This window comes from Dendrobium catenatum, unplaced genomic scaffold (assembly GCF_001605985.2).
Source record: "Dendrobium catenatum unplaced genomic scaffold, ASM160598v2 fragScaff_scaffold_974, whole genome shotgun sequence".
Taxonomy (NCBI): Eukaryota; Viridiplantae; Streptophyta; class Magnoliopsida; order Asparagales; family Orchidaceae; genus Dendrobium; species Dendrobium catenatum.
In genome coordinates, this window is record NW_021319436.1 from 1723269 (window position 1) to 1734708 (window position 11440).

Consider the following 11440-nt stretch of genomic DNA (forward strand, 5'->3'; position numbering starts at 1 on the left):
GGCGACAGAGGTCGAAAGGGCTGTAGCCGGCGGAAGATAGTGATCAGAAAGACTATAGTCGTAAGGCGGTGATCCGAGGGAAATTCGGGTGTTATTCGGTAGTCTAGAGGAACTTTGACTTATGTCGTTGGCCCAACGAAAGTTAGGGCCTCAGTCGGTGGTTGAGGAGGAGCAACGAGGCAAGAGTGATCTCCAATCTCTCTCTTGTCCTGTTGCTTGGGGTGTCCTCCCTTTCAAGAAGAAGAAGTGGTATATTTATATATTTCCTAGAGTGACATGACCCATAAATTGGAGGAAGATCAAGGTTAAATGGGGAGTGGTTTGGATGGACAACTGATGTTGAATCCCTTGATCGTGAATTGTTTTCTAGACATTTTAAGTTCTTACTGATGTCAGAATTCCATGATATTAGGCTTGTTTTATTCGTCTCGTCGAGTCGTTCAATTCGACTATAAGCATGTCATGTTTGGAAACCGTTTGATAATCCAAATTGTGGTTTGAACCTTTCAATAGAGCTTCGGGTCCTTAATTTAGACTCATTTGGGCTATGATTGAGTCAAATTTGGTACAGTGTTGTTGGGTTCGTATTCTTGAGACGTTCAGTTCGACTATAAGTTTGCTGAAATCGGAGTTCATATGATCCCAAATTTAATTTTGGAAGTTTGCAACTTGATTTTGCCTTGAAATTCGTGCCCGATCAAGATAATTTTTTGATGATACATCAAATATCAATTTCTTTAAGTTAATATTAATTATTATGGATAATTGTATTTTGTAATTAATGCATTTCTATCTAATTTATTTAATTAAATATTAACAATTCTATGCACCAAAAATCAATTAATTAAGGTCATAATTAATATAAGATAAATCCATAATAATTATTATTAGTAATTGGTTAAGTTAACTAAGCATAATAATTTTATTCACAAATAATACTAATTTATTTATTTTAATTAATTAGCATTAGTTATTAGAGCAAAATTGGACTCTATATCCATCACAATACACATAATTTAGACAAATATATCTTTTATATTTTTGTTCGACCAAATATCCCAAAAGTCTTTTAGGACCAAATTACATTTTGCTATAAACACAAAGAAACATAATCTCTTTGATTTATTTGTTCTTTGATGTGAGATTTCTTGTTATAATAGGATAAGAAGAATGTGATAATATCATTGAAATTGGCGACGTGGTTTAATCGAATAATGATAGCCATGGTTAGCAATTTTAATGTTTAAGTAACTTTATAATATATGATTAAAGTGATTTTTAATTATTTTTATGAATAATATTTATTATGAGAAAGAAAATGTATGAAAATGGAGTTCATTTTGATAGATTATGAAAATAAAATCAAATAAGCAGTTTGAATACATATGTGATAACATTGAAAATTTTAAAAAGTTCATTGATGATTACACATTAAGAGTTAAATATCTAGATTCTCTTTCTCATATTAATAATATAGAATATTTAACATTAAAAAATATTAAATAATTCATTTTATATTTAGGACTGATTTTAAGGTATGATGACAATCTTTTGAAGCATTTATTTTTTAAATGTATTTATTTGTGATTGTATATATATATATATATATATCGGTTATTTTTGTAGTATAATTTATTTTTTCTGAAATATGCTAGTAATTATATAAATAAATACGAAACTTTGCGGCAACGAAGCTTCTCCGTGCTCCGTCGAGGTGAGTCCGGCGAGGCCAGCCGCTATACTAGTCACGTTTGAGGTTTTGCCCGCCTCCATGGCTAGGGGAAATCATCAGGGCCACTCGTGGGCCGTGGCCGCCGGACTTAATGCCGCTCTGGCTGCAGTCTCCGCCAAGTTTTTTGCTTCGCTGGTACAACTACTTAATCTCTACCCTCTCCTCCATTCTTCTGCCTCCTTCCAAATCCTTTGCACGATTATTTGCCACAGTCTATATATCGGATCCTCCAGCCAGGTCTCCCATCACTTTAAACCTATGATTTAATTAATTTTGTTCTGGCCTGATTTAGCTCGCTTTGATCAGGAGACGCCTTTTGCTTTCATTTCCTTTGATCCTATCCACTCTTCTTATCAGACAAGTGTACCAGATATCGATGTAAGAAAGGTGAGGAGTTGCGAGAAACCCTAATTGTGTTAGTAAATCAAGTATGATTGGAGCCTTCTAAGAAAACCTGGCAGAGTTTTCATGCTCAAGCTAGATGAGTCACTGTTGCATATGATGAGTTATGTTTACTGGGTTGCTTTTTTCTGATTAAACTGTGGGTAGTTTCTAATTCTGCTTTATTTGTTTAACTGATAGCTTATCTTGCTATATTGTTCTGTAATTTTCGTAGGGCTCATTTGGTAGCTTGTAGAAGTTTTTGATTTTCTGTTATTTTCAAACATTGGACCTCCACTTTAGAGATCAAAGGCAATACCACTCAGTCAAATAGTTGGTGGTTGTTGATATATGTCTTGGAAAAAAACATATTTTCAATTTCATTCATTTTATGTGTGAAAATTAAATCTTTACTTTAAGGGTTTCTTGGAGCTCAAACGCAATCTAACCATATCCAACCAAATGATGATTTCTAGTAAAGTTTACCTTTTTGTGAAAAATGCTTTCTAACTTCAAGAAACTAAATGGGCACTGAAAATTTACCTGAATCATGATGTCCTTCATATGGATGTGTTATGACTATTGGTATTTACAACTTAAATCTTTTAATGGGATTTTACTTTCGAGGATTTTTAGAACATGAGTGGCTTATGAACTATATATTCCTTTTGCAACCTTGTGCTGGTTATTATGAGTGGTGCTTTATATGGAATAACAATCCGCTACTGTTGTAGTTTTGTTATGATTATTAACCTTATACATCCTTTAGAATGCATTCAAAACAAAAACCAAAGAGAATTTTATTAGGGAGAATGATTTAACCATCTTTATTCCATTGATTGCCTTTTGGCTTCATATTTGAGGAGGGCCTAATGCAAGGACTGACATTTATGCTCTTCCTGCAGTTTCTTAGATATGGCCTAGTCTTATTCTTCAATGTGACAATGTGGGGTTGCTATATCAATAGCCTTAAAGCGCTTTCATCTCTCCAAGCTACAGTTACAAACTTTGCAACTAACTTCTTATCTTCAGGTGTAGCAGGGTTTTTTCTCTTTCAGGAGTCGCTTCCTTCTCGGGTAAGTTTTGCATCTATATTCATAGACAAAATGTTCTGTGCGATTAAAAAACAATTTAATTTTCTTGATGGCTCCTTTTTATAGGGGCTGATATTTTAGGGTTTCTTTTGGTTCAATCATACTTTCGTTGTATTGTATGAAATAAATCATCATTTCTCTCACATTGAATTATGAGTTACTCCCTAAATTGATCTTTGTGCACATGAAGTCACGGGGAATGTGGACATGCGAAATGGTGATTTTCTAAGCACATTTGTCAATAAACCAAAACAGATTTTCAAAAAATTAATGGAGACAAAAGCTATATCTTACAAAATAAGTATTGGATTCTTCCTGTCTACTGCCTCTCTAAGGTGGTAGAGAGGGCGTTATTGGATTCTTCCTACCTATTGCCTCATTGAGTTTAAGTAAGCAGGACTTCTTATAGATTGCTTGTTCTTTTTGAAACTTACATTTGACCTAAAGAATATTTTATGATGATAAGACTTTGAAAAACTCAAGACTTGTGTATATATATATATATATATATATATATATATATAGATGCTTTATTATTTCTAAAACTTTCTTTTGAAGATGTTATCTAGGGCGGATGAGAATAAGAAACATTCCTGAAACTCTTTGTTCCCAGATAACATACTTTCTAGGCGCGCTTAATAAAGAAAATATAAAATAGATTGCTTGTTCTATTTGAAACTTGCAGTATGTTTTTATCACATTTTGTTAGAAGTAACCTCGAGTTACTCAGGAAAATGACTTAAGAGGGAAAGAGTTTATTTAGTAAACCATGCGGTTGATCCGCTTACATGATAAGATTTTATCATTTTTCCACCCATGCCCATAAAGAGATCCAAGGCATATGGCAAGATTGATTTTGTTTTGGCCAAACCGACATCAGATGTATGGCTTGTTGCTAGGGCTCCAAGATGTAACGATGACTTATTCAAAATATCCATTTTTGTGTTCTTCTGATAGAGATGCCTTAGTTGGTCTAGAAACAAGCTGAGGAAGAAGACATTTATCATAGTGGAAATGTGGAATCCACAAATTATGCAAATGTGTGCTCCTCAATCATCAAACAACACATATTCAATCATTTACAAAATGTCTCGTGTGGTTAAGAGCTCCAAAATCAGAGGCTGATACATGTCCAATTTACTTAATCATGCCCCATTAGTTATAAAAACACTTAGATGTGTTTTGTTTATCTTGTGATTTTTTTACCCTTCACTAGGTGGGAAATAATATATGATTGCTTATGAATGTCTACTATGATGCTTTGTCTAGCAGAGAATCTTGAAATAGGAGTAAGTATTCCACTTGATTGCTCCTCTCCTTCAAATCTATTTTCCCTTTAATCTATGTTCAACTCAAAGAGTATCAATCAGTTTTCACATCCCAAGTTAATATTTATAGCGGTTGAACTTGGGAAGCCTTGAGAATTAGGACAAATATAATGAGACTGAAGTTGAAAGAATATGTCAAATGGCACAAGATTTTTTATTGTTTCAACTTCTCAATCAAGCCTACACCAACTCTTCTTCAAACTTGTTTTTTTGAAAATTCTTATTGTAATCCTTTTCATTTTGACGTGTAAAGTGCTAGTTCTTACATCTTCCTATTCAAGGCACAATGAGTAAAACAACATTCTTTTTCTTGGGATTTAAAAACGACCCCTGGCACAATTTTTTTTTTAAAACTCAAGAAGCAAAACCTTTACTTTTCCAAAGATGAAGTCAATAAGTTGATATAATTGTGTGAAGTTAAGGCTTTACCAATTAACATTGAAAATATAATTCAAATAGAGAAGAGAGGCTCTACAGTTTCTAGTGAAACTGGATGATGTGATGTATGAAAGCACACAATTCATATTTGAAATTCATAGCTTGGAGTACCATCAATTGAAAAATTATTTGCTAATTTTTTATGAAAATTTGAAAATATAAACAATCCATGGCAAATGATGATTTAATAATTTTCTAAATCTAGGATATTTAGTTGAAAATTTAAACCTACAGAAATTCACAAATTGATTTGAATTTACATCATAACAAATTTAATTAAAAATCAAGCATGTTCGCAAAACCAACACAAAATATTTATTCCTTACATTATGTCCGCTTGCGCGTGTATTGGAGTTCTTGTTGTGAACATAATGAATAATGATTGTAGCATAGTTTTTACACCCGTCCTTTCTTTGCCTTTATATAATTAGATTTTAGCTAGATGGCCTCACGGGGAATCACTCTCCCATTTATAAATAAGAGCTCTCTTGGTTTCATTTTCATTCGAAGTTCAGTTCATCGAGTGAGTTCTCGAGGGTTGCAAATGTTTATGAGAGTTAGTTTTATTCTTGCCCATAGACGAGTTCTCTAAATCTACTATATGTCCCCTTTGAGTCCTATTCACTTCATTTTTTCTCATTTTTTTCCTTTTTTAATCTCTTTTAATTATTTTGGTTATTTCAAATTTAGCTTATCATTTTTATTTTTTATTTATGTTCAATTTTTTATTTTATTTTGTGCGGGTCTCTTATCAGTTTAAATTTTGATAGTGTCCATATTTGACACAAATCACCTAGTACCAGATATGATACGTAAAGAGGATGATCTCTAGATATCACAATGAATGAATAAAAAAAAAGAATAAGAGTTCTTGTGTCAACCATTGGAAAATTGGTATATTTATGCTTTGTTAGTTCATAAATATCACAGTGAAATTCTCTGATTTTGGTTTCTTTGAATAATGAAAGAAATAAATATTTTAACGTTGTATCAAAGTGAGTTTTGGTATTTACTCAAAGCTTCGTTGAACTCACCTAGGCGATTTAGTGTTTGATCTCCTAACACAAGTTCCGCTCATGATTTTGTCTCATTTGACCTAACTCAAAGTCTTGTATGTTGGTGCATCACTCAACTTTGCACAAAGCATCATTCAATGTTGCCCTACTGTGTAAAGCCTCACTCGAGCCTTGCAATCTCACATGACCGCTCACAAAGCCTCACTATAGGCTCGTGATTTCCACATTGAAGTCTTGCACGTATGTTCTAACCTCGCACCTTCCAATCCTTGCGATTCTTCTTTTAACATCGTGAGTTTGCTTCTTGCCATCACTTTGGTCCTCTCTAAAAACTATGAGTATGGTTAAATGTGGAATGGATTTTGAGAAAAGTTATTTCCCCCCAACGTCACTTTCAATCATGGACCTATCATTCATGGCCATGTCTACAATCATGAAAGCTTATCCTTAAATCTACCTCTTTAGTACACAAATTGAATGAGCAAAACTATTTTTAATGAGCCCAATCAATTATGATGTTCATAAGTGGGAAATGCAAGGATTATCTCATGAATGTAGTTGTTTCTCCTTATCAAATATTGGCGATAAAAAATAACATGGTTATGTATTTGCTCATTAACACCATGAAAAGTGAAATTGATCAAAATTTTATGTCTTATGTTGTGTCAGAAGAAACAGAGATGCAATAAAAATGATTTATTCAAGTAATGAAAATAACGCCAAGATACTCGGAATAAAAATTGCCCTTCACGATCTTTTGACAAGGTGATGTATTTGTTATTCAATATTATAATAATCTTAATAGATATTGGCAATGGTTGAATGTCTTTAATGAACTTGATTAAGAGTGCTTAGGAGATGCTATCAAGTATTGAAAATTTATTGTGATATATATATGATAGCCAAATTTCTTCTTGGATTAAATAAAAATCTTGATGATGTTTGAGGAAATAATATTTGGAATAAAAATCTGCACAACCATTTATTTGGGAAATTTTCTTTAAGTTTGGAGAGAGGGTCGAAAGAAAAATATGATGCTAGACAAAGGTAGGAGTGTAAGTGAGTCAAGCTAACTTGTGAATCAGCTCAAGCTTGGCTTGCTTAATGGCTCATGTTTCGAGCTCAATGAGCTAACGAGCCAAGATTGAGTCAGCTTGACTCGACTCTTTAACTCTCATGTTAGCTCATTTAAAAAATATTAATATAAAATACATTTAAAATATATTAGCATTCAACAGTTTAAGTATAAAATTATTAAAATATCTAGATATGATATCTCACTTCATTATATCTAGTGATTCTTTATTAATTCTCATCTTTTCTCTCTTTTTTAATAAATGAGTTAAGTTGTGAGATTACTCAAACTCGTATGAAGATCAAGTCAGGGTAATTTGAGCTTGGCTCGAGTAGTTTACACCCTTAAGAAATAGCCCTGGTGTGATCATTGCTTGAGGTTTGAACACACAAAAGAAATGTGTTGAAAATCATACAATTAGAAGCCAGGGAAGTGAGTTGTGGCTTCTTAGCTACCAACAGTGAAATTCTGAGGCTAGTTGTCTCCACACTTCTTCCATTCAGTCAATGGTAAATGAAAATGCTAAAAATGGTGTTCAATCAACTCCAAACCAGTCCCATGCAAGATACTTCTGATATCAGCATTAGATCATACTTATTCTGACAATTGTTACTTTGTCGAGATATCTGATTTATGAATACTTCTACTAAGGAACAGCTTTATGCAGTCTGCATATTACTAACATAACGAAAAAAATTTTGGGGGAAGGTCAATTATTCAAAAAGAAAACATACAAGTTTATATTTCATTGATGCTGACTGATTTGAGTCCATAACTAATTGAAAATCCACCTATGGCATTCCTTATTTGTGTGGGGAAACCTTGTCACTTGGAGTTACAAAAGCCAGGTGGTCGTTGTTAGTTGTAGTCTTGAAGCAAAATTTAGGATCATGGCTTTTAGAATGTGTGAAGGAATGTGACTCAAAAGATTGTTAGAAGATCTAAATATTCCCAGTAAAGAATCAATGATAATGGTATGTGATAATAGTCCCAAAGATCCAGTCTATTATGATTGAATTAAGCATGTTTAAATTGATAGACATTTTATAAAGAAAAAAATTGATCAAGGTATCATTCAAATACAACGCACTCAGATAAAACCTCAAATAGTTAGTACATAGCCCGAATAAAGTCCTTGATCAATCACAATTCGATAAGCTAATTTTCAAGTTAAGAATAATGAACATATTTTCTCAGCTTGAGGGTTACCCTAAAAATTCTAAAATTTATAAGATACACATCAATTCCTTGACAACTAGTTTGTGTACTTTGATTAAGTCAACTGCATGATGATTATCCACCTTAATAATTCGCCAATATTTGTTATTTTTATTCACATTAATTTTGTACTAATTTCTTACTTAATTTTAGTATTCTATAATTTTTTGTAGCGAATCTATAAATATACACCTCTTCTACTATTTGGAGTAAGAAATGCGATTCAAGTTTTATCCTGTTTTATTTGTCTCTTATTTTAATAGAAGGAAAGAGGTCGAAATTTTTGGTGAGTGTGGGTTTCAACGGGTAGAAATTTTGCAGGCGTTTCATAATTAATAAGTATAAGAGAGAATTATTTTGAAAAGAAACCTTGATAGGGCCAAATTAAAATATTTGAAGTTTTTGTTTTAAACAGTCCAATTCTATTTACAAGCCGCTGTTATGGATTAGCCTCGGTAAATAGGTTTGTTAGCCTCCTTATGTACTCATTTGGCTATTGCATCTGCAATTTTATAGCCAATTTAATAAGTTTGAATCTTGATTTCCCAAGCAAGCCTGAACCTTAATTTGGTACTATTGTGTGCTAGAAAATTTGAGTCGGTAAAGTCTATGTTTTATGTCTTAACGTTGTACAAAGTTTCAGCACGAACCCATGAAAATGATAAGACTAGAAGAATTTTTTACGTGGTAAACCTGATAAGGGAAAAACCATGGGACCTGGCCCAGTTGCAGAATTCATTATGAAACAAGTTATAAAAAAATTCTTCTTTCTTCACTGTTGAAGAAGAGGAAAAGTACACAAATATAATGTTTATACCAAACAACAGGGCCTAATCTTCCCAAAGGGATTTTAGAAAAATAGCATCCACATGCGGTCAAATATACCTAATAATAGGGTCAGATCTTTACAGTATTCAGGAGATGGTGGTGATTTCTGATGCTGGACGTCGGTGATGATGGTTGTTATCGGTGGCTATACCTGGTGGTGGTCGTCGGCGGTGATGGTTGGAAAATGCAAGAAAGTTCTCACTAGTTCTCTCTTCTCTTCTCTCCCTCCCTCAAAATGTGAAGAATGAGGGCCTATTTATAGGTTTTTGGGAGTTGCATGCCCTGTAAATATGAAGAATATATAGGATAAATTAGGAGTGCTTCATCCAACAATCCATATAGTTTTCTTTGATCATAGAACTTTCATCATGCTTTTAAATACCTTAATGATATCCAAATTAAGTGTTCTTGTGCTCGTTGGATTCGTCTCGTCAAACCGATCAATTTGACTGTAAGCATGCCTTATTCGGAGATCATTTGATTATTCAATTAATGCTTTGAAGCTTCCAAATATGCTTCGGCCCTTTATTTGGACCCATTTGGGCTCGGATTGAACCGATTTTGGTGTCGTTGGGTATGTCTCTTCGAGACGTTTAGTTTGACTGTATGTCTCCTGAATTTAATTTTGAAAGTTTTCAACTTGAATATGCCTCGAGATTCACGCTGGATCAAGACTATTTTTGATAACGTATCAGGTATGATGGTAATCTAAATCCAATTTTGACCTTCCAATAAATTGATCTATGCTATCTTTGGGAGCAATGTACCTTAGCGTTTTCTCTGGTCTGTGTTTGACTTTTGCTCTCTTCTTCTTCTCCGCCAAAGCACCCTTGTGCTGTTTTCTTTATGCTTGCTAACATCAAATACGAGGAACTTCTTTTTCTTTCATTTAGTCCCCCGTTTGGTAGGCTTAAGTTGGAAAACACATTGAAAACAAAAGTAAATTTACTATATTCTATTATTTCGTTGCATGCAGTTAGAAATCAGATTTTGTTTCTAACTCTGTAAGACTATAAATAACTCCAAAAAACCACACGAATATTATGAATTTATTTTCACGCTGAAATGTTTGAAAATAAAATAATCATATCGTAAAACTTGTTTTCTATTTACTGCCAACATAATGAACCCTTGCAGCACATGTAGATTAGATGGAGAACAGCTACGCATTTATCTACTTTCTTCTCGGCAAATGCCATCTTGGCCGCTTACTATGTCTCTTCTCTAGCCTGCAGTTCTTCCCTGAAACATTTGACCATGGATTTGGCTCTGGCCCATGCGTGAATCTAGAATTTTTTTTGATAGGGTCATTATAATAAAACTTAGCTTTATTATCTTAAACAAATTGTAATTTGACAAAATATTGGTGTTGATTCAAAAATATATCTGGTATCTTCTTTTAAGAGTGTGAGACATATTTTTTAATTTCTTCTTTTACATTTTAATTCTTTTTCATATTTTATTTTTTTGCAAATATTTTGACCATATAATTATTCTTTCATTTTATGGAGCTCAACCATCATTAAAAGCTCTTGGTATTTCAGTGGTTTGCAGGTGCATTTTTTATCATCATTGGGGTTTTTATCCTCAGCAAATCAAATATTGAAAAGAAGCCAAGCCAAGATTAAGAACAGCAGATTCGTAAAACTTGTGTTTTTTTTTTCTTCTTTACCTTTTGCTCGTTTTGAAGACAGATAGCATCTGTTAAATTGTGCATTTTATATTGATGACTCATATGGATTTGAATTTTTAATATCGTTTCAAACTAGAGCACATAACTGATTTGTACTTATAATCGGGTCTAGTGGATGTTATGGATTCAAATCCCAAAAATTCTTGAGGCTTAAATTTAAGCTTTGTTTGGGACGATTTTTTTACTGCTTCTTAAAGCAGTTTTTAGTGCAAAATTTTTAATTTTTATACTAGAAAGTTGCTTTAAGAAGCAGTAAGAAAGTAGTCCCAAACGAAGCCTTAGTTGATATTAATTATTTGAGAGATTGTGATAGGCCATTATTGCAGGTTATTGCTCTAACTTTCAAGTCTTGGGAGGCTTGCTTGTTCTTATGAAAAGTGCTTCTGATGTGAGTAAGCAAATATATTTTTTTCCCTGAAATATGAATGCCTCTTTAAGTTATTGACCTCGTAAAATGTAAAATTTTATTTTATTTAGTTAAAAATGCTTGATTGATTTGTTACTCTTTCTTCTTTTTTTTTTTCTGGAACAATTGTTACTCTTTTCATGTTCTTATTTGTAATGATGAGAAAACGTCGTCAGAACAAAAAAAGTATATGTTGAAGCAAATGCATTTTAAAAAGATGAAACACCAGCA

At 32.8% G+C, this 11440-nt stretch overlaps 1 protein-coding gene across 3 annotated transcripts; it reads left to right on the top strand.

The window, feature by feature from the left end:
* The first annotated feature begins 1657 nt into the window (after positions 1 to 1657).
* Positions 1658 to 10943, top strand: LOC110101859. Of its 3 annotated transcripts, none has more exons than XM_020829931.2 (4): positions 1658 to 1969; positions 2039 to 2119; positions 3019 to 3189; positions 10655 to 10943. In XM_020829931.2, the coding sequence occupies exons 1-4, from the start codon at positions 1772 to 1774 to the stop codon at positions 10736 to 10738; spliced, it is 534 nt and encodes a 177-aa protein (XP_020685590.1). In that variant the 5' UTR covers positions 1658 to 1771; the 3' UTR covers positions 10739 to 10943. The 3 variants fall into 3 exon arrangements, with proteins under 3 accessions (XP_020685590.1, XP_020685591.1, XP_020685592.1); XM_020829932.2 differs by having other exon boundaries at positions 1661 to 1867; XM_020829933.2 differs by lacking the exon at positions 2039 to 2119 and having other exon boundaries at positions 1673 to 1867.
* The last annotated feature ends 497 nt before the right edge of the window (positions 10944 to 11440 follow it).